Raw genomic sequence first — 23,112 nt, 5'->3', positions numbered from 1 at the left:
CACCAATGGCAATCAGATCTTTTCACATAAAGGCAGGGGCGGTTATGAAAGGGAAGCCTGCATTTGATGAGAGGGGACTTCCGATGTCAATTGTTCCACATCTTCCCCTTAGTGAGGAAGCAAAGTCTGCAACAATGAATGGAGCAAGATCCCAGTATAAATTGCTTCAAAGCAGGAAACCACTTCTTTGATCACTACATTTAAAGGATGGCACTATACCTATCATATGGACAGCAAAAACAGAAATAGAGAATCATTATTCCAGCCATATTTGGGACATAAAAAGACAAGGAATTGCGAATTATGGTAGCAATTCCTCAATTATTTGGGGGTTTCACAGTTTCTGGCCAGGAGAAGTAAAAGGCAGGTAGGCTGAGAGCTAATTGATCCCTGAGTGATTTGCTGTAGATTGCAAATGGAATTGCAAAAGATCGGCACCTGAGCCTCAGATGAATGGCAGCATTAATAGCAAAAATATCCTTGTTATTTCTAATTTAGGCTGCTGAAAGAATTACTTCTGTGCTGATTTCTAGATTAACCTTGTGTGCTCAGAGGCACGCTGTTCCTTAACTCTCCATGGAGAGAGGTGGGTGTTGTTGTTGTTGTTGTTGTGGTTGTTGTTAATAATAATAATCATCATCATCATCCTCCTCATCATCATCATCCATGTCTACACAGGCCAGATAAAATGGACTCACCTCTTGCAACCCATGCAAGGACTCCATGTGTTATACTACTGGTTTCACAGCAGGAGCTGTAAATCTGACACAAGGGGAAACACAATTTACTCTGGAGCTTCCAGGAAGCTCTACATCAGTGAGTCTCAACCTGTGGTTCCCCATATGTTTTGACCTTCAACTCCCAGAAGCTGGTAAACTGGCTGGGATTTCTGGGAGTTGTAGGCCAAAACACCTGGGGACCCACAGGTTGAGAATCACTGCTCTGGAGTAACCCTGGTGTTTTTGAAATATGGACAGCTGGATCCAGGTCAATCCAGCATCCACCACCGTCGACTTGAAGCAGATTCCTGACAGAACCATGGCCAGCCAGGCTCTAGCAGGAAGATACTTTTGCCTTGTGAAACAGCAGTAGTGGCAACCCCAATACAATTTTGGATTTGAAAAGAGCTCTGAGTAGTCCTGTGCTGTATTTGAAGCAATCCTTCTACCAACCCACTCAAACTCTGAGTTCCTCAAGAGAGACCCTACTCTTGGTCCCACCATCATTGCATGCGCGTTTGGTGGGAACGAGAGAGAAAGCCTTTTCAGTGGTGGCCCCGAGGCTCTGGAACTCCCTTCCTAATGAGATACAATCGGCCCCCTCCTTACTGGCCTTTCATTCACAAATTGAAACCTTTCTGTGGAGCCAGGCCATCCCAGACGAATGATAATAGTCACTGACAGTCTGATAAATATTTTGATAATATTTGACAAATAACATTTTTGGCCTCCCACTTCCCAGATTCTCTGGCTAATGTGGCTACTGCAAGCTTTGATTTTCTTCAAAGTGTGCAAATAAATTGTAACAATGCCTCTCTGCAGATACCACAGAATAGCATACAGGACAGACCTTTCTAAATAGCCATCTCTCAAACTAATGAACATTCAAACTCTACATTTTTTAAAGTGATATCTCTTATAACAGAAAATCTGCAACATCCTCAGAAAGCTTTAGATTTAAACCACTTATTACTGAATGCAATTATTAGACAATTTAAGAAATCCGGTCCATCTGTAACAATGCAAAGCAAAATCAATTGTTTACCTGGAGGTCGAAGAACTTGCTGTATCTGCGGTAGATTGTCTGACAAGTTGAATCGGACCATGTTACCTTTATGATATATACCTGCAGAGAGAGACGGGGGGGGGGGGGGGGGGGAGAGAGAGAGAGAGAGAGAGAAGAAATGTTATTCATTTTGATGTACTTCTCTGGAATTGTAAAATGAAAGATGAATTTTAAAATCTTTTTTTAAAATTAAAATAATAAAATTAAAATAAAATTTTAAGCAACCTAAAGGCAAGTCTGCGGTCTCTTTGTATTCAAGATAATTTCAAACACAAAAATGGTTGATAAGGTTGATTCATCAGTTTGCTGACTTTTTCTGTGTTCCAAGTTTCCATAGTTTCCATCTTTTCTGTTTTATCATCACAACAGCCTCATAGGGTTGGTCAGCTGAGAGAATCACAAATGAAAGATCAATAATTGAATTCCCTAACACACATAGCACTGGAACCAGGTTCTCTCAAGTCTCAGTCCAACATTCTAAGGTCCCTTCTACACCTGTATCCCAGGATCTGATCCCAGATTAACTGCTTTGAACTAGATTATATAAGTTTTAGTAAAGGTTTTCCCCTGACATTAAGTCAGGGGGTTGGTGCTCATCTCCATTGCTAAGCCGAAGAGCCGATGTTGTCCGTAGACACCTCCAAGGTCATATGGCCAGCATGACTGCATGGAGCGCTGTTACCTTCCTACCAGAGTGGGACCTATTGATTTACTCACATTTGCATGTATTCAAACTGCTAGGTTGGCAGAAGCTGGGGCTAACAACAGGAGCTCACCTCGTACTGCAGATTCGAACCGCTCAGCAAGTTCTGCATCTTAGCAGTTTCACACCACTGCAGCCCCTGATTCAATGTATGAAAACTTTATTTTATATTCAAATTATTTAAAATATTGTATAAAATTAGCTTTTATCTATATGTGTAAAAGTGTATGAAATATAAATGAAATGTCATGTTTAGACCTGGGTTCCATCTCCAAGATATCTCACTATATATGTGTGTGTGTGTTTTTGATGCACATAATCTATTCAGGTACTCATTGCAGTTGGCTATCTTCTTAGTTGTTTATAGCAATAGTATTTCAGTCAGCATGTTCAGCAGCTCAGGGGTTTTGACTTGCTGCATCACCAGAGCTCTAATGTACACGACTATACACTGCAAGATACTCTGGGATTTGTAGATAATCTGGGATCTGATCCTGGGATATTGCGCAGTGTAGATCCAGCCTAAGGCCCCTTCCACACTGTCATATAATCCAGTTCGAAGCAGATAATATGGATTTTATATAGCAATACAGATGGGCTCTCTCTTCCCATCTTCTGGAGGTTTTTGTTAGAACATAAGGCATTTTGGTTTAAATCTATAACTGGGTTTTATTCATCCAAAGACTTTAACCAATTAATATAATAAAACAACTCAAACTTGCAACTCCAATTGTATTACTTAATGTACTTTCAATTGACTATAAAGGTCAATGGCCAGTATCACTAATAGTGGTCTTCTGCTATGTCCTTAGCATAACTTTCAATCTTTCTCAGAGGTAACGTAAAGCTTTGTCTCTCTGCTTCAAGTACTGCTCAGCACCAAAAGAGTCACACTCATTTGCAAGCAATGTCAATATCAGTCTATCTTTTTGAGATTACAGTAGGATTCATTCATTCATTTACTTATGTAATTATTTAATTTTTATCTCACCTTTCTCCTGATATAGGGACTGAGTAATTGCTCATTGCCTAAGCACCAGCCAATGCCTCTGTGCTGTAGTGCAAAGTGATTGCTTTCAGTCTTTTACAGATAACCACATAATATTCATATAGGTGACAGTAGAGAGGGAAACGTTCACAAGTCCACTTCTTTCTTTCCTTATCTTTTTGTTGGAGTCCAGTTTTAAGAAACATGGGGAAAATCCTTCCTAATATAATACATGACAACAATATTCCAGTCCCTACATCAGCCGGGCAATTACTATTCTAATAGCGGACAGAAAAGATGACAATTTGCTTTATGAATCATGAAATCTTTGTCTCTCTTTTCTTATCCCAATAGAATTTCTGTTAACTTCTCGGTTTCTCAATACCACATTATCATCCAGTATTCTACTGTTCACAGCTTATTGGTATATCTTTATGATTCAAACTATAAATGTTGTTAATATCATGTTATTTGACATCACAATTCTCAATTATTCAAGCTGTTGACTTGACTTCTGGAAACCTTTTAACCATTTGAGAAAAACTAGTTACTTGCCTTTCATGTTCCCAATAAGAAAAGTGCAAAAGCAACAAGAAATAAGGTAACTTTGCTCCTTTTGTGTGTGTGTGTGCGTGTGTGCGTGTGTTTCAGGAGGGACTTGAGAAACTGCAAGTCGCTTCTGGTGTGAAAGAATTGGCCGTCTGCAAGGACGTTGCCCAGGGGATACCTAGATGTTTGATGTTTTACCATCCTGTGGGCGGCTTCTCTCGTGTCCCCGCATGGGAAGTTGGAGCTGACAGAGGGAGCTCATCCCACTCTCTATGGATTTGAACCACCGACCTGTCGGTTAGCAGTTCTGCTGGTTTAACCCACTGCACCACTGGGGGCTTCTGTGGTGTAATGACAATTTCTTTGTGCTGTGTTGAGGGTATTAAAGCAGCAGTGAGGTACATAAGGGGGAATACAGGTGTACAAACATTGGCCCCTTCTACACTGCTATATAGTCCAGATTATCAAAGCAGATAATTTACATTATCGTCTTTGAACTGGATTATATGAGTCTACACTGCCATATAATCCAGTTCAAAGCAGATAATCTGGATTTTATATGGCAGTGTAGAAGGGGCCATAGTCTCCATATACAGGAAAAAATAACACACTAATATATCATTTCATATTATATATTTTAATATTTTATATGTTTATGTTTTTATACTTTCAGATATACAACATATAGATAATATTTTAATTGTTTTGTAAATTTTTCTAATGAATATTTTGTAAATAAAGATAGTCACAATTTTCCATTTTCTCTATGTATGGTGACTTTTGTGACACCCTGTATATTTAGGCCCATGGGCCAACAACTTTTACGTTCAGATTTTTAAAAAAGTTACTAAGGTGACACTATTTTGTGTACTTTTGAGAAACAACACCTGAAAGCAATATTTTTGCAAAACTGTAACTACAATTGTAAACAATTTAGTGGAAAGTAGCTTTCAAATACAATCTAATTAATTATTTCAAAGATAACTTTAGAAACATCTTGGCTGCTAAGTGCCCAAATGACAATAGCTATAGAACTCAAATGCAAATCATCCAAGAATTGTTTCTAATTATGACTATCCCCATATCTGTACCCCAAAATAATAAAGACTTCTATGGGAACTTAAAATCTTCAATTAGTGTTCATGTTTTCCATTACCTTAAAACATTTTCAATGCCATACTTAAGGGTAGGGGTGTAACTCAGTGGCAGAGCACAAAATTCAGTGACCCTCCTACCTAAGAAAACACTGTATGGTAGATGCATTTTACCAAACACCAAAAAGTGGATTTCAGTTCCTTATAAAGGGAAGCATTCCTTTAGCCAAACTACTACATTGGCAAAGTTCTAGCAGTTCTTCCCAAATAGAACAAATTGATCATGAACAACAACAATTTTGCAGAAAAGTCCTTACAAGGCTTAAAAAACATTTTAGAATTCTTTATTACTGCATATTAGGGATCAATAAAGGATGCAGAATTATGAACTGGGTTGTCAGTTCCTAAATAATGTTAATAGTAGTTATGCAAATCCTTGGGCAATGTCATAAATATAGTAAAAGAATGTATGATCACACCGTGCATTTTTCCTCGTTGCTATCCTGAAAATGCAGGGATATGAATGTATTATCCAATACTAGGTCACCAAAGATCTATTTGAAGGGCTACTCAGTGGGAGTTTATTATTCAAAGCATTGTTTTCTATGGAAAATGTCCAGCTGTCCCTGACACAGATCCAGATGGTAATGTGACATCATGTCCTGATGTCAACCTCTGTCTTTTGAAGAGGATACCTTGTCTTTTGCATTAGAAAGGAAACATTGCATTAGGATATGTCATCAAATCTCTTCTTATGGGAACCTCAATTTGAGACTTCCTCCATCAGAAAACTGTAAAATCTGCATCAGTTCACTGAAGGCAACATATCTCACTGGCCCATCTCTTCTGTCATTCCCAGGCCCTGCTTATGAATCTATTCCCTTCATGTGTAAAAATTCCCTTGAGACTGCTGTTCAAAAAGACTAGGTCATGAGACAAAAGGAAGATGCCTACCCAGTGTATACGAATCTTTTGGAAAGGCATGACCCTTTAGAGATCATGCCCTTTTGGAAAACCAGACTCTCCATAACCTTTTGGAGAATAATGGAATTCACAACCATTTGAAAATCATAACCTTTTGTAAAAGTATGATCTTCCAGAGAAGAGCCAAAAACTTGTTTGAGTAAAATCTTCTTTTCAGTGGTATATAACGACATGTACTTATGCAAGGCAATTTGGTTTTCAGTTGTTAGACTGATAACCGCATTGTCTCTGATCATTTAGGAACAGAGATTGTGCTAATGTACAGAAACTCAGTTCTTCAGATGTGTTTCTTTTCAGTGCCCAAAAACATCTACTCTCCCATAAGAATATCTTGTTTCTATATCATGCTCTCAAGAAACAAAAATAGAGTTCATTAAAAATAACATATCTGGTTTACTCACAACCTTGATGTATCCAGCATATAGGTACATAACTTGTCAATCCAGTTACAGATAACACAGGATATCTTTCTTATAATCAAGAGCAACATGAGTTTGCTCTTAGCAGTCCAAAGTCTACATGGCTTCTGGTGGAGCTTGTGCTCTAAGCAGTCTGAGGTCTAAAGCATCTCATAGCTAAAGCATTTCTTCTGTTCTAAAATGGAGTCTGAGATCTCATTAGTCCCAGATCTGATCATGTGGTCTGCAGCCCCACCCAAAACATCAAGAAACATAGAGTAGTCATGAAAAGTTAATAGTCAAAATTCTTCCAACAATTTATAATGAACAGAGTGTTTGCAGCACATTCGCACCATTTTTCTAAATGCAGTATAGAGCATTAGGAAGAGCATAATGAAATCCTTCTTGTAGCTAAACATGTTAATAATAAACATAGATGAAATAAAAGATATTGAATAGTAGAACTAAACGTTTAACATAGAAGAATTTTCACAGCAGAATTTAATGTTCATCTTGTGATAATCTTTTTAAGGCTCCTGGGTACAAATAAGATCACTGCTTAGCACAGAAGCTGCAACTTGAAGCAAAATACAAGGAATTCATTTATTTATGGCAACATCTTGGGGATCTAAACAAATCCTATTTTTCTGACTTGGGGAAGATTTTTTTTGGCATTCAATCACAATAAAGCAAGAATTCAAAGTTCTCTCTTGCCTATCAAATGACCTTGAGATGATTGGTTGAATTTATTTTGAGTGCCTCTTATGCCTACTTTCCATCTTACTAAAATGTTTCCTGACTTTTCATCACCAGCTTTGCAAAATCCCACCTGCTCCTTCCTCTCTACACTGGATAAGCAGGTGGAACTTTGTGACAGGCCCATTATGCCTAAGGGATGGTTGGGAGGCATACAGAGAGTCAGAGTTTCCGGAATAGAATTACAAACTAGAATCACATTTTGAAGTACAGGTAAAGATGTATTCTAAATATCATGATTTGACCCCATCCTTCAAAAAAGATGAGACACTTCCAGAATAAGCTGTGTCATAGAACAATAGCTACATTGTTGCCTCCAATGGACTCCTGAGATCTGTAGTCTGGTGGGACACTGGAGCTCTCTGACTGAGAATTGCAACTGCCCCATCCTGGTCTGCAAATCCCAGTATTTCATGGGATGGAATAATTGCAATTAAAGTGGAATCATGCTGATAGGGTTCACCATATCATGTGAAAGTTAGGAGCCCCCGGTGGTGCAATGGGTTAAACCCTTGTGCTGGCAGGACTGATGACCTGAAGGTTGGGTTGCTAACCTGAAGGTTATTGGTTCGAATCCAACCCAGGGAGAGCACGGATGAGCTCCCTCTACCAGCTCCAGCTCCATGTGGGGACATGAGAGAAGCCTCCCACAAGGATGGTAAAAACATCAAAAAAAACAACAACATCCAGGAGTCCCCTGAGCAACGTCCTTGCAGACGGCCAATTCCCTCACACCAGAAGCGATTTGCAATTTCTCAAGTCAGTCCTGACACGAAAACAAAAAAGTGAAAGGTGACCAGTCCAAGACAGGTAGTATAGTGAGACAGCCTGTAAGAGATTCTTCATTCACCTCAAGTGCAAGACCAAGACAGTAAGAACCTTATCGGTTATGTTTTACAGAATCTGTGCAAAAAAAAAAATGGTTCTAGTGTCTTTTCCTTTTGTGATACACAGAGTAAGCAAAACAGGGTGGGTTGATAGTTCACAATGACACAAACAATCTCTCCAAATGTTTCTGCTTTTTAAATTGTCCCTAACAACAAGGCAGCTGCTAACATTTACAGAAGTCCATCTTTCAAATGCACAAAAGCTCTTTGAGACTGATTCCTATCCTTAAAAAAATGTCACTCTGTTGTAGTCAGACGATTTTGGATGTAGGTGCCTTTCTAATTTTGTTTGCAATAAATCAGGTCATAATTTATCTCCCTATAAAGGAAGATTGTGTGGCATTCAAAGCTTTCTCACCCCAAGGAAGGCAAATAGCCAGGAGAGATCATAGGTAATATTCAGTAGGCAAGGTATCCAGCTTGATTTGTACCAACCAGAATACTGCTTTATTATGCCCAATAGTAGAGTTGGCCTTGGTGAAAGGTTGCTAACTAAGACATTGGAAAGCTATTGCTAATCAGAATAAAGGCAATGCTAAGCAAGATGGACAAATAGCCTGGCTTGAAATAAGGCTGCATTTTCAGTCTTCAGTCAATAAATCTATCCAGAGTCATCATTTAAGCTGTAGACTACATTTAATCTCAAGTCAAAATTTCCAGTGCACATGGTAAAAAATATGAATCATGGCAAGAAATGTGTGTCAGGTCTGGAGCTGTGCCTAATAGAAGCAATTATTTCACAAAGATGTTATTCTTTAGAGTGGTTGGTTTCAAATGGCGAGCCTGGGACCTGCAGAAATTAGTTATAGTTGAGAAGATTGGGAATATACCTTACTGGTATTTTTGAACATTAATGAATACATCTCATCAGAATCTGAAAACTAAGTCACTTTCGACTTACTGCCTCATCACACCAGAGCATGGATCCACTTTAAATCTGGTTTCTGCCGCCTGCAGAATTCAGGGGTTTGTAGCCTGGTGAGGTCCAGGACCTGTCTGGCTGTTTAAAGACCCCTCCGTAAAGTGGGTTTAAGTGGATTTAAAGTGGATCCAAACTCTAGTGTGATAAGGTCTTTTAGTTAACTTTGATAGAAGACCAATGGTTGGCACAAGGGATTTCAAAGCAGGCAATTTTCCCATTATCCAGAGAACTGCTGCTAGTCAGAGTAAACAATATTGAAATAGATGGATCAATGATCTGACTCAGTATAAGGCAGCTACCTATACAGCTATATGATTTGTAATCCTGTGTTCCTTTTTTATACTCAATCTGTGTCCTGCGTCTACCTTGAAAAGCCAAGATGTGTCTTGGCCTTTCTAAAACCAACACATTTACCCTGTTTCCCTCAAAATAAGATCTACCTCGAAAATAAGACCTATCATAATTTTTCAGCATTTCTGCGGATGCTCGAAATATACCATAAGCCCTATTTCAAAAATAAGCCCTATTTCAAAAATAAGCCCTAGATATAGTTCATTTAAAAAATCATTTTGGAAAAATAAGACTGCCCCTGAAAACAAGCCCTAACACATCTTTTCGAGCAAAAATTAATATATGACACTGTCTTATTTTTTGGGAAACAGGGTAGTATAGTTTATAGGAACACAGATATCTTCCCGCATTACAACTGACCTTGCTACTGACCTCCAAATGCAGTGCCCTATGAGTAGACCCAGGTCCTGGGAAATGAATCGAAGAGCAATGTATTCCTGAAAGCCTTTGAGGCCACTGTTGAACAATGCTAAGGCTCTGGGGATTCTCTTGATCCAAAGAGTGGGAATACTTCCAGGAGCTTTCCCCCTCTTTTCTAAGCATAAAGGAAAAGAAAGTTCATGTAAGCTCTAAGACCCTCAGCTTCACAAAACTCAAAATATTACCGCTGAAGTACTTTCAATTTAGGGTTCCGGTGAAGGGGAAACTGATCCCTTCCAATTGCTTTTGCCCCCATTCGAACACTTTCAGTCTGTCATGATCATAAAAGAGGACACCTCTTTAATCAAGCAGCAAATCACAATGGGTTCCTTTGATCTTCTCCTCTAAACATAATAAATCACATTCACAAACAAGTGCTAAAGTGCTAGACTTTAACTTGAAGATGAACAATGTATACACTTCAGGCTGAAACATCCAGTGCAAATATTGGTAGAACAATAATTCACATATTACAAACAATCTTTCCATTAACACTTTTAGAGCTACCCAGCTATGATAATCACAAGCAGAAATATCCTCTTGTTCTTACTGTTAGGGGCCTTCAAGTTGTTTCAGATTTATGATGACCCTAAGGTGAACTTATCAAGGGTTTTCTTGGCGAGGTTTGTTCAGTGGCAGTTTGCCTTTGCCTTTCTCTGAGACTGAAAAGAGTGTAAATTGCCCAAGGTCACCCATGACCAAGCAGGGATTGAAACCTTGATCTCTAGATCTGTAATTCAACACTCAAACAACTACACCATGCTAGGCCTTTGACCTGCATGGTGTGGTAGTTTGGGATTGGATAACATCTAAAATTTATTTCTATGTTTGCTTACTTTATGGAGTCCCCGGTGGTGCAACAGGTTAAACCACTGAGCTGCTAAACTTGCTGACTGAAAGGTCAGCAGTTCGAATCCGGGAAGTGGGTTGAGCTCCTGCTGTCAGCCCCAGCTTCTGCCAACCAAACAGTTAAAAAACATACAAATGTAAGTACATCAATAGGTACTGCTCCAGTGGGAAGGTAATGGTGCTCCATGCAATCATGCCAGCCACATGACCTTGGAGGTGTCTATGGACAACGCTGGCTCTTCGGCTTAGAAATGGAGATAAGCACCAACCCCCAGAGTCAGACATGACTAGACTTCATGTCAGAGGAAAATCTTTACCTTTACCTTACTTTATATCTCACCTTTTGCCCAGTATCGGACCCAAGGTGGCCATAAGCAAGATGATATTTCAAGTTAACGAGACATCTTTTTTAGGCTTAGATGCTACAGAATTTGCAGGAAGAAAGAATTTAAAAACCCAAAAAAATCTAGCCAGATTAGAGGTTAGTATCTCTAGGCTAATATGGATATTGCAAATCTAGTGAAGGAAAAAGGTGTTAAAGTTTACAGCTCCTATCTGAGGACAAAGGCTTAGCGGAAACAACAAGGGTAGCAATTAAGCATCTCTCCAAATGTTGAACTTTAAATCTCAACAGCCTTTGACAGCACAGCCAATGGTGAAGACCGTGGAGAGCTCCAGTCAAACAATTCCTGGAGGACTCCATGATTTCAAACCCTAGAGATCTGTTTATCATCTCAGTGAAAGCATACAGACTCCTGTAATGGCTCAAAGTAGAGGTATAGAAGCAGCACAGTGGTCTTTACATCAGCAAGGAGGTACACTAAGGGAAAAAGTCAATTGAAGCCAAATTGGTAATTGTAGCTATTTACAGCAATTTCATCTTAGATTTTATGTGTTTGTTCCACCATAGACATCCCAGTATTTCTTAGAATCTCCATTGGTGTGAAATTTACATGATCCCACCCACTGCCTCTACCATAATCCTTTCCTACTCTTTTCTATGGTGCACAGCAAACAGAGCAGAACTGATCAGCAACTGAACATACTGGAAGGGATTGGGGACCTGACTCAACATGATGGAAGTTGTAGTTCATCCTGCATCAAGACAGAGCACTGTGACCCCCACCAGCAAATGACCTGGTCCAAATTTGGCACACAGAACTCCCATGACCAACTAAAAATACTCAAGAGGGTTGGAGGCAATGACCTTGATTTATAGGAATTGTAGTTCACATTCAGGGTGCACTGTGAACCCAAAGAACAATGGATCTTCTTTATTGGCCTTGTGAAAAAATTATTACCTGATGAATTATAACAGGCTCATTTTTAAACTGCTTTTAGGAAACTCCCTATTTGAATGTTGACTTCGAGATTTTGAGATGTAGAGTGTTTTGAGGCCTGTGAAGCCTCTGAGGATGAGGACAAGGATTTTCTGATTCAGCCTGGTGTTTCTGTGGGGGAAAGCAAAAGTGTTTTTCAAGAAGATGGGAATATTTTGGGTAGATCTGTTGTCAGGGAAACAGGCAGCAATTTTCATGAGAATCGGCCAGACATTGACTCTGAAAGGAATGTGGAGGTGACAGGAGGGTTACAGATAACCCAGCATTTACAGATCAGATGGGATAGTGCGAAACAGAGACAAATCCAGTGTTCCCAGAGACTGAAAGATAAACAAATGGAATGCAAGTATGAGAAAGAGTGAGGTCATGGGCAAGAGAGAGTATTCTTAAGGAACTGGAGTCAATGTTCAGTGGGGAGATCAATGTTGGATTTCCATGAGCCAAGTCTCCTGTCTTGGGAGCTTTGAGTTAGGAGTTATGTTCTTGAGTTTGTATCTTGTTCTCCTGTTTAAATTTAATCCCTCCTGTTTGGATTACAACTCTTTTTTCAAGTTTCAAGCCTTTGGGATTGTAGTCAAGTTCGAGCATCAAGCTTTTGGATTATGGTCATGTTCATGCTTTCAGGCTTGCTTTTAGCCTTAAGTGGTTTTTGGAATTCCTATTCAGAGTTGATCGTTGCCTTTTGTTAAGCTTCTGGAAATCTAGCTCATTGATGTATATTCAAACTGTTTTATATTAGATACTCTTTCCTTAATAATCTTACTATTCTTGTACATCTGTGTGATGTCTGGGTGAAAAGAGGGATCAAGTAGGAGGCTGGGCTACAACAGAGTGTAATATGCTGAGGAATTATGTCTGCTATGGACAGAAAGACGTTCTCTAGAGATAGCTGATCTAAATGATGTGCCATTCTTATCCAGACAGCTTAGCAAATGAGACCAACTACCACATGGAATATTTTAAATTAGCCTCCACATGCCAGCCACATGAAACAAAACCAACATTGCTTGAGCAAACATTACCCAAAAGGTCTGATTACTCAGGCTGAATGAGTGTATAGCTCTTCTGGAGATTCAACAGAATTAGCATCATGCTGATAGCAAACAAAGGGACTCCAAAGTGATGATATATAGATGAAATATTTGCACCGTTTGTTTTGAGTAGGTGGTGTGGTTACTTCTTTGTTGAAAACAAACACTTTTACATGGAAGGCAGCATTTGTCACCATGGAAAGGCACTTGTATTACCTTGCTGAATGAGTCCTGAAACTAGTAGCAGCATTGGAATGAGAAAAGCAAGCACACAGATTCTATGACTATACAGAACTAAGTGCCTTTTTTCAGTGCTTCTCTAATTTTTGTGTGCTTGTCCTGCTCTTATGCTGTAAACGTCCCATAAAATTCAGTTCATACAACGGCGCACTGGTAATCCTAAAGCCTAGCCATCGAAATCCATTGGGTGATCTTAGGCAAACCACACACTCTCTATCTCAAGAGGATGGCAAAGGCACACCATCTCCGAATAAATCTTGCTAAGAGAACTTCATCATAGATTTATCTTATAAAAATATAACTTGACAGTACACAACAACAACAAACTACCCCTGTGCTTCATTGTTTTGATGCAAAACAGAATTAGGAAGAAGCAAGTCAGAACAAATGCTTTCCTCAGTCTACACAGCATTTTATTGCAGTTCCTCCAGCCACCTTTTTACTACACTTGCAAAGTAGAAGTGCATTTAGTTCTGTACGGGATGGAAAGTAGCTAGGGAAAAATTGAAAAGAAAAACAGCAAGACAGACAAAGTTAATGAAACTACTTTTTACATGTTTCTTCTTTGACAATGGAGTTACATGAGTTCAGACAATAGATATGACCCTCTTTAGGGCATTAGGTTTGGTACACTGTAGTTTCTAGTCTGTAAGAACATAAAGAGAGCCATGTTGATCAGATCTAGGCCATATTCTGTTCACACAGTGTCCAGCCAGTACACAGTTGAACCCTAGATAATATATTTCCAGCACATTTTTAAACAGAAAACACTTACCCCAAGAATAGGAAAATGTCAAAGAGTCTTTGATATGGAAGTGCCAAGAGAGACATGTCTTGAATCAACCCATAACTGAATTTTACTTAAACTCAGGCCTGGGCAAAATCCAATCAGATACTTTTCCCTACAATACTCTGCAACACATCCAGTCATTGGGAGTTCAGCCATTCCCCCAAATATCTGCAACAGAGCTGTAATTTGATATAATATTTTATAATAGCAGAAATTGTAGCCTTAAAAATAGAATTATTAAGTCATTCAGATAAGGTATGTTGGAATTCAAGATACTGAAGTTGCTATCAGATTACATTACAAGTTCCCAATACATTATGCAAACACCAGCTTATGTGTTCTTATCACTGTGTACTTGGGTGGCAACAGCACAATTTCCAAATATACTTGGGTCTGGACATACCCCAAGTCCTTTCGTTGTTTTGATAAAGCGGCATCTGCTATAACTTTTAGAGTCCCATGTATCCTTTAGACAACCCAGATCCCTTTTAAAGTTGAAAGCCTATTCCAACGCATCATTGACTTGCAAATCTTCTTGACAGGGAAAATTAGCCAAGCACAACTTGTAAGTGAGGGCTACAGCTCATGAACAAAGCCAAGAGCTGCATCTGGCTACAATACTGAAGGTCACCTTTCCAGTTAATCCATTCAAGAGACTTCACTGAAGTGTGACATTAAACACAACAACCTGCCATTGACAATTGCCATAGGTTTTCAAAAAAAAGGGGGGGGGGTAACTGCAATCAAACCCTGAGGCTATTTAGCAAAATACAGTATTTTATAATCCAAATACAAGGCAGGAGATAATTCTGTCACATAGCACGTTCTCTGCATGCAGTTTCTGCCATCATTGGTTAAGATATCTGAGGAAATTTGGATGGAGTTTGTCATTTCCAGTCCACAACTTGGAAACATTATTGTTTAGACTACAATTACCAGAATCATGGCACTAACCATGATCAGTTGGTATAATATACTTTTCCCAAGCTCTATATCAATCAGTGTAAACTGCTGTTTTTCAATAGGTGTGTTCCTGGACTGTGGCTACCAACGGGAATTAGGGTGTTGTCCTCAAATAAGAGGAACCCCGGTGGCGAAGTGCATTAAAGCATTGAGCTGGAGACCGAAAGGTCCCAGGTTCAAACCCTGGGAGCGGAGTGAGCGGCCACTGTTAGCTCCAGCTCCTGCCAACCTAGCAGTTCGAAAACATGCCAACGTGAGTAGATCAATAGGTACCGCTCCGGTGGGAAGGTAACAGCGCTCCATGCAGTCATGCCGGCCACATGACCTTGGAGGTGTCTACGGACAACGCCGGCTCTTTGGCTTAGTAATGGAAATGCGCACCAACCCCCAGAGTCAGACATGACTGGACTTTATGTCAGGGGAAACCTTTACCTTTTTACCTCAAATAAGAATCTAGCCCTTAAAAATTACAATTTCTTCAGTCCCTAAATTTCTAGAATTGAAGAGAGTGAGACATTGCAAATCATCCACAGCTAGAATTCTTATAAACTTTGCTTTGTTCATATTCCCTTGGTTACTTTCCTGCTCCTTGGCTCTGAATGCCAAATCCTTAATTTAATTTATGGAAATGCTTGAGATATGAGCAGAAAGGGCTGCTGGGGCAATGATCTCTTTTTTGCTCTGCCTGTTCTCCCAAACAATGAAAATGTGAAACCAAGGTATAGTTGCTGTTAAAAAAAAAAAAAGAATAAATTACATTTTGGGGCTCATGAATTGAAAATGCCAATGCCACAGTACCATTAAACTAAGCTATAGCATAACCACTTGGAATAGTGTGCATATTTTGGTGACTATATCTACATGCTTAGGCTTTTATAAAATATCTCTGACAAACAAACACCTCTGGTACATAAAGTTGAGCTGCTTCCAATTTAGATGGAAACAGTCTATTTACCTGGCAATTAAGGACAAGTACTTTAATCCTTGTTTAGTAGCTTGATAAAGATATGATACCAAAAGTCCCATGCACCAAAAAAACAAAAGGTTTCGGTGATAAGAATTGTTGCTATCTATGAGTAACAATTTTTTGAAGGCAGAGTTAAGGTGAAATCCATTTTCAGTTTCTATCTACACAACAGTCACCTTGATTTCAGATTCTGAGAAGTTGGATACATCTTTGCTTCAGAACCAGTCTGACACTCAAGTGTGAGATTAACTGGTATTTCAGAAAAAAATTCAAAAGAACTCCTACATCTTTGCTCAGAATGGCATACCAACTGAAGATACATCTTATACTCTTTACCCTGACAATAAATCCCCTGAACGCAATGGGACTTACTTTAGAATAAACTGTATATGCCATGTATTGTGCTAGACTTATTTATATATTTTTATTTTAAAATATAGTGGAACTAACTTCCAAGTCAACATGCCCAAGGTTGTACTGCATGTGCGTATCTAGATGATCAAAATCACATCCCCAAGAACAAATCAGAAACAGAAAATATTTACATACACAGGTCTTCCAAAATGCATATCAACCTGATCCATATTGCTGTTTGACTCAAGATGCCAGAAAGTTGTTCCTTGCTTTCAACAGATCTGGAAATGGCAAACCTGATCCCCCCCCCCCACCCCAAATGCAGAACCGATATATTTGAACTAAGCAAAGGCAACAAATGCATATTAAATGCATCACTGAACCCTCTTTTCTGAAACCTGGCAAAATACAGAAGTTATCAGGTAAGCAGCTTGTTTGAGTCAGATTTCTAATAGGGGAATTCCAATATGCATAAACCTGTTGGCAGTTTGCTCAGATCTGCTGTGATATAAAAAGACAGTTGACCTACATGGCATGCAGAGAAATTAGCTCTGCAATGCCAGAGGTTCTTGTTGCTACAAGCTTCTCCCTGGCTCTCCTTCCTGCCTCATTCATGAACCTTTCTGCAAATCCAGAATTGATAAAACACTCCAATAGCAAAGGCTGCAGAATGACTTACATGACATACAGTGGCTGCCCCTCGACTCTGAAACTCCCTGCCAAGGGAAGCCAGAATGGCCCCTCCTGGCAGTCCTTCCGGCAGCAGGCTAAAACCTTTTCATTCAGATAAGCTTTTAAAGATGAAGGTGTTTAAGATCTAGTCGGGGGTACTGTGGTTTTTAACTTTGAATATGTTTTGATAGATATTGACTGTGCATTTTCAGTGCTGTTTGTGTTTAATTCTGTTTTGTTTGCATTTTTGTATATTTTAAATTGTATACTAATACTTTAATGTCAAACAGTTTGAGTCCTGCTTTGGGAGATAAAGCAGGGTAATAATAATAATAATAATAATAATAATAATAATAATAATAATAATAATAATAATAATAATATTACACAGGGAACTTGACAAGGGGAGTGTGTCTCCTTTGGTTCTTTTGGACCTCTCAGTGGCCTTCAATACCGTAGACCAGTGTGGTCCAACCTTTAGTTACCTGAGGGCCAATCAAACTTTAGTATAGGAATGTGAGTGGCAGAGACATTTCAGAAAGAAAACAAATTACACATTGTATTCGAAACCTTTTATTAAAATGTTTATTAAAAGAAGTTTAATAAACTAGTTTAATTAAAATATTTTTTTCTAGTAAGAAGGGTAAGGGCCAACAAAAATGAATTGGTGGACCACATGCGACCCGTGGGCTGGACCACACTGTTGTAGGCCATGGTATCCTTTTGGAATGCCATGCGGGAACCAGAACTTGGAGGTACAGGTACTGTCCTGCAGGGGCTCTGGTCTTTCTTGGGGGGTCACTCCCAAAAGGTGTTGATGGGGGACATCTGCTCAGCCCCACGGCTCTTGTCCTGAGGGTCCCACAGGGCTCAGTATTGTCCCTCATGTTTTCCAACTCTATCACTCATTTCCACCTACTGCTAAGGAGGCAGACCAGATCTTGAACTGATACCTAGCAGCTGTAATGATCTGGATGAGGGCAAACAAATTGAAATTGAATCCAGACAAGACAGAGGTGCTCCTGGTCAGTTGAAAGGCTGAACAGGGTATAGCCTGTGCTGGATGGGGTTATACTCATGCTAAAATCATAGGTTCGCAGCTTGGGAGTCCTCCTGGATTCATCACTGAGCCTGGAGCCCCAAGCTTCGGTGGTGACCAGGGAAGCTGCGCACCAGCTCTGCCCATACCTTGAGAAGCTAGACTTGGCCACGGTTATCCACGCTCTTGTTACATCTTGAATGGACTACTGCAATGTGCTCTATGTGGGGTAGGCTTTGAAGACTGTTTGGAAACTCCAAGTGGTACAATGGGAGGCAGCCAGATTGCTCACTGGAGTGGCTTACAGGGAACTCCTCTGCTGTGTCAGCTCCAATTTGCTACCGAGCACAATTCAAAGTGCTGGCTTTAGCCTATAAAGCCCTAAATGGTTCTGGCCCAGTTTACCTTTCTGAACATATCTCCCCATATGAACCAGCCCAGATGTTAAGATCTTCTGGGGAGGCCCTGCTCTCGGTCCCGCCTCCCTTGCAGGTACTGCTGATGGGGACGAGAGACAGGGCCTTCTCAGTGCTGACCCCTTGGCTGTGGAACTCCCTTCCCAGCGACATTAGATTGGCTTCCTCCCTCCTGGCTTTAAGAGGAAAAAAAAGTTAAAACTTGGCTTTAGAACCAAGCATTTGGAGAGTAGTTACAGTGCAATATGCAGCTATGAAGTCAAGGTGATTGGAACGGCTAAGGAAAGCACAACATGAAGATACTCATCATCCTTAACTATAACTCTAATTCAGGAAGACCCAGAAAGTATCTGAGGCAGAGTTGCTCAATCTGTGCTGCTCCAGATGTTTTGGACTTCAACTCCAACAATTCCTAACATCTGGTAAGCTGGCTGGGATTTCTGGAAGCTGAAGTCCAAAACACCTGAAGGAGCACAGTTTGAGAAACACCGGTCTGAGGAATCCCCAGGATTCCTTGGAACACAGTGTGTGAATACTTGTCATAGAGCATGAAAGATGAGCCTTGCTTGCTGAAGCACTTTGCCAGGATTTTATTGCCCCAACCATTTTCTTTCCCATGAGCTGTAAAAAGCTCAAGAGACTTGGGGAAAAAATCATAAGCCCTCCCTGCCCTTTCCTTTCTAAAGTCCTTGAATCAAGGGCATTTGGCTCCTCATAGGATCAGGGCCAATTTCACAAATCCACACATACTCTGTCCTGCCACTGCTGACATTCAGCGTATCACACAGCCAAATTTTGGCAACAAACTGGGAAAGCTGACTTAAAACAAGCATTTTGCCTTCTTTGAGATGCTTCTTTTAATTTGGGGCTGAGACCACTACAAGGCATTGGAACAAGAAAAAAATTAAATAGATTTCTCCCAATGTACCAATGAAATCTGGCTGTGTATTGATTTTTATCAACCTGGTTTTCTGAGGTGCCTCACAAGTCAAAAAAGTGATCTTGGGATTCCATGCAGCTTGCACACAGGCCATGTGCTGTTTAATCGTGCACTGGAAATTATTTTAAAGTTCAGTCTTATATAAAAGCAACTGAAAACAAGCCCCAATGAGCCCGAAATCTAAACCTAGGTGTGGAAATGTTGTGGCCCTCTAGCTGTTGCTGAATTGCAGCTTTCACTTCTAGCCAGTGCAGAGGAATGTGAGGAAACTGGAATTCAACTGCTACTAGAATGACAGCAGTTTGTAGTTTCCATGTTCAAGGGACAGTAAATCTGTTGCAGGTTTTAGTCAAAGAGCAATCAAAGGTGCAGAAGCCTTTGCCCAAAAACCAGACATAAGTACAGTTGTATTGTTAGTTGATGACTTTCTCTCTGCAAGAAAGCTACTAAGACAATAGCAGTATTATAATATCAGCAATCCCACCAGAGATGTAATCTGAAAGTACAATTGGAACAAAACTCGTATGCGTCAAAAAAGCTCCATCAAAACACAGCTGTTTTAGTTACATTCCTTGCATTTGGCTCCCACCATCAGGAAACACAGACCAGAAGAGTTGTGATGCTTTATCGTAATTGTTTATAGTTGGCTCTCAAGACCTAAACATTTGAAGTGGATTTAAAAAAGAAAACCAAACAACCTTACCTAATAGAAAATAGAACTTTATTGAAATGCAGATAAAATCCACAGATGGAAATGATAATGTGTGTAGAGGCTCTTAGGAACATCAAGATCTCTTAAACATGAAAAGGCCAATATTGTTGGTTGAGTTTTGGCTGCATTTAGTAGTGTAATGCTACAGGGCAATTGCTTTCTAAAATCCCTAATTTTCCAAATTCAAACTGTGTCTGATAGAGAGACATGTATGTGTTACAGAAATATATACAAACAGCCAATATTATCCAATTCCTGGTTATCTCTTTAACACAATATATACTGCCTTTCCAGAAAATAGTGATTATATTCATTAATTTTAAAGTTCCCTATAATCTTCTGCAGTCTATTAACTCTAGGTTAGGAGCTGTACATCATTCTGAGCAAACATAGCAATCATATAACTATTACTCATGTTAATAATTGTTCCTGGCAGCCAGCTCTACCCTTTCTGCCACTTCCCATCTGTTTCTTGAGAATTGATAAAATGAGTTTGATAAGGTAACTGTGTTCTGAAAGCAGTCATCTATTTAACTGTTACCTTTTTAAGCCACCAACTATATGAAGGCTTGTTTGGGCTGAGTCTAGGTTGAAGTTCAAGAATTATAAGAGGGCAGGAAGGTGAGGTCTTACTATGTTATCACACCAGGGCTTTAAAGTGGACAGCCCCATGTTTCTGCCATCTGCAGAATTCTGGGAAATGTAGTTTAGAGCAGGGCCTTTTGAATTCTCAGCTAAAATAATTTCCTCGCCTTCCCAAACTACATTTCGTAGAATTAAGCAGGCAGCAGAAATACGTAGTTGCCCTCTTTAAAGCCCTGATGTGATAAGGACTCAGCAGTTAGCATTTGGACAGCAGACTGAGCAGTCACATGAATACTATGAGAAGCATTTTCCTTCTATTTGAATTACAGGAAGAATTTCCATGTTTGTGCCAATGCATATATATAGCACGCACACACATTTTATGCAAATATACACATACATTCCTCAAAAATTATTTTGTTTATTATGATTTTATATTTCCTCTTTTGGTGGAGGCAGGAAGAGACGAGGATTTGGAAAGGTAGTTATGAAGGAACTAGAAAAAAATACTGAACTGTTTATTAAGATATATAATTGAATATGAAAGTAAGGTTTGTCAATGCCATCATATTTCTTATTTCTATGAATGGTGGTTACAATTAAACCGTCAAGAAAGCTGACAGAAAGAAAACTAACTCATTTGAAATTTGATGCAAGAGGAGAGTTCTGCAGATACCCTGTACTACTGAAAAGAAAATGAGTGGGTCCTTGAGCAAATCAGGTCTAAACTCTCTTTATAAGTCAAAGTGACTAAACTAAGACTATTGTGCTTTGGACTTATTATGAGAAAACACATCTCACTAGAAAAGACAACAAAGCTTGTCAGTTATAAGGTGGTAGGAAAAGAAGGCTGTGTTACTTGACTGCTGTTTCTCCATTTACCTCTGATTATATTTCCCTTAGTTTTAGTTTGTAAGTTCCCCAGGACATTTATTCTCTTATACAGTTGGCCTTCTGTAGCCACAGATTCTCTATCCATGGGTTCAACAATCCACAACTTGAAAATGTATTTTGAATATCTAACACCATTAAATATAAGGGACACCACTTTCATACACCATTCTATATAATGGAACTTGGGAACTCATGGATTTGGTATCTGTGGTGTCCTGAAACCAAACAATGTGAAAGTAAGAATGAGAAGACATGGGAATGTACTACAGCTGATGTTGTGTCAGACTCACTAGTGACCTCAAACTTCTGGAGAGTCTCCAACAAGGACTGGCTCCATCCCAGTGATAATACTTTGCAATCTCTTGGCTTGTCTGAAAACATGATGCAAAAAACATTTTCACAGTCACATTTCCACCACTTCGAATTTCCTGCCTTGTGACATAGCAGCATGTCTGAATTTTACCAGAAGCCTGGCTTACTAGTCAACTTGGCTTCAAGCTCTTGTCAGCGGAAGGCCGCTCATTTGAGGTCATCAGTTTGTGTTCCCAGACCTCTGATGCTAAACATTGCCCTCATTTCTCACAAAGTGCTGTTTTTTTATTTATTTCTAGTAGTGGAAAAGCCAAACAAAACCTCTTGGGAAAGTTTTGGGATTATCAAACTAAAACTGAATGATGCACTGAGATATGTTGGACAGAACTGGAGTCAATCTATAAGATACTCAGCTGTAGTTCATACTGCTTTTGATACACATGCCCTTTATGGATACTTAGGATTTACAACTGAGAAATCCTCCAAACAGCTGAATAAAATCCCACATTTTCTGCTTTGAACTGGGATATATGGCACCGTGGTCTCAGATAACCCAGTTCAAAGCAGATATTGTGGGATTTTCTGCTTTGATATTCTAGGTTATATAGCTGTTTGGAAGGGACCTAAGATGCCTTTAGCTGCCTGCTCTTTCCTAATTCAGCCTGTCGCAAGATTCAGAGATGTTAAGAATAAAGTCTTCAACGCTGTAAAGCAGGCTGCTTCCTTTTAATCGAAGGCAAGTGTATGAGAACTAGTAGCTGCCTTTAAATAAGTGTGGCTAAACTCATGGAGTCTACAGTTATGTCTACAATCATAATAAAATCAGCCACCTAATGCTAAAAAGAGTAGCTTGGGAGTGGAGCCAGATAGAAAAGGCTGTAGAGTTGGCATTGAATGCTTGCTCCATTGCATGAGCAGTGCAAGGCAAAGGTCACTCCATGTAATCTGCTTCATGTCAGGGATCGAGCAATATTGCTGGAGAGAAAAGTCTTTTGTTAGTCTTGCTATCATTTAAGAATTAGGATATATTCCAGTTCGAAGCAGATAATGTGGGATTTTATTCAGCTGTGTAGAAGGGTCCCAGGTTTGGAAGTTCAGACATCAGAAAGTGACTCCTCCATGATCTAATTGTCTCTTCACTTCCTCTTCTCTGTTGGCCTGCTTCTTTAGA

At 39.6% G+C, this 23,112-nt stretch overlaps 1 protein-coding gene across 3 annotated transcripts in view; it reads right to left on the bottom strand.

The window, feature by feature from the left end:
* The window catches only part of sh3pxd2a (SH3 and PX domains 2A), a 304,174-nt gene that overhangs the window by 264,426 nt on the left and 16,636 nt on the right, over nucleotides 1–23,112 (bottom strand). For all 3 annotated transcript variants that reach the window (XM_062976295.1, XM_062976293.1, XM_062976294.1), the window contains exon 2: nucleotides 1,765–1,845. In XM_062976295.1, the coding sequence (XP_062832365.1) occupies nucleotides 1,765–1,845 (81 nt within the window). The remainder of the gene's footprint in view (nucleotides 1–1,764; nucleotides 1,846–23,112) is intronic.

This window comes from Anolis carolinensis, chromosome 3 (genome assembly GCF_035594765.1).
Source record: "Anolis carolinensis isolate JA03-04 chromosome 3, rAnoCar3.1.pri, whole genome shotgun sequence".
In the NCBI taxonomy this organism is placed as follows: domain Eukaryota; kingdom Metazoa; phylum Chordata; class Lepidosauria; order Squamata; family Dactyloidae; genus Anolis; species Anolis carolinensis.
This window is presented reverse-complemented; position numbering and strand designations above follow the sequence as displayed.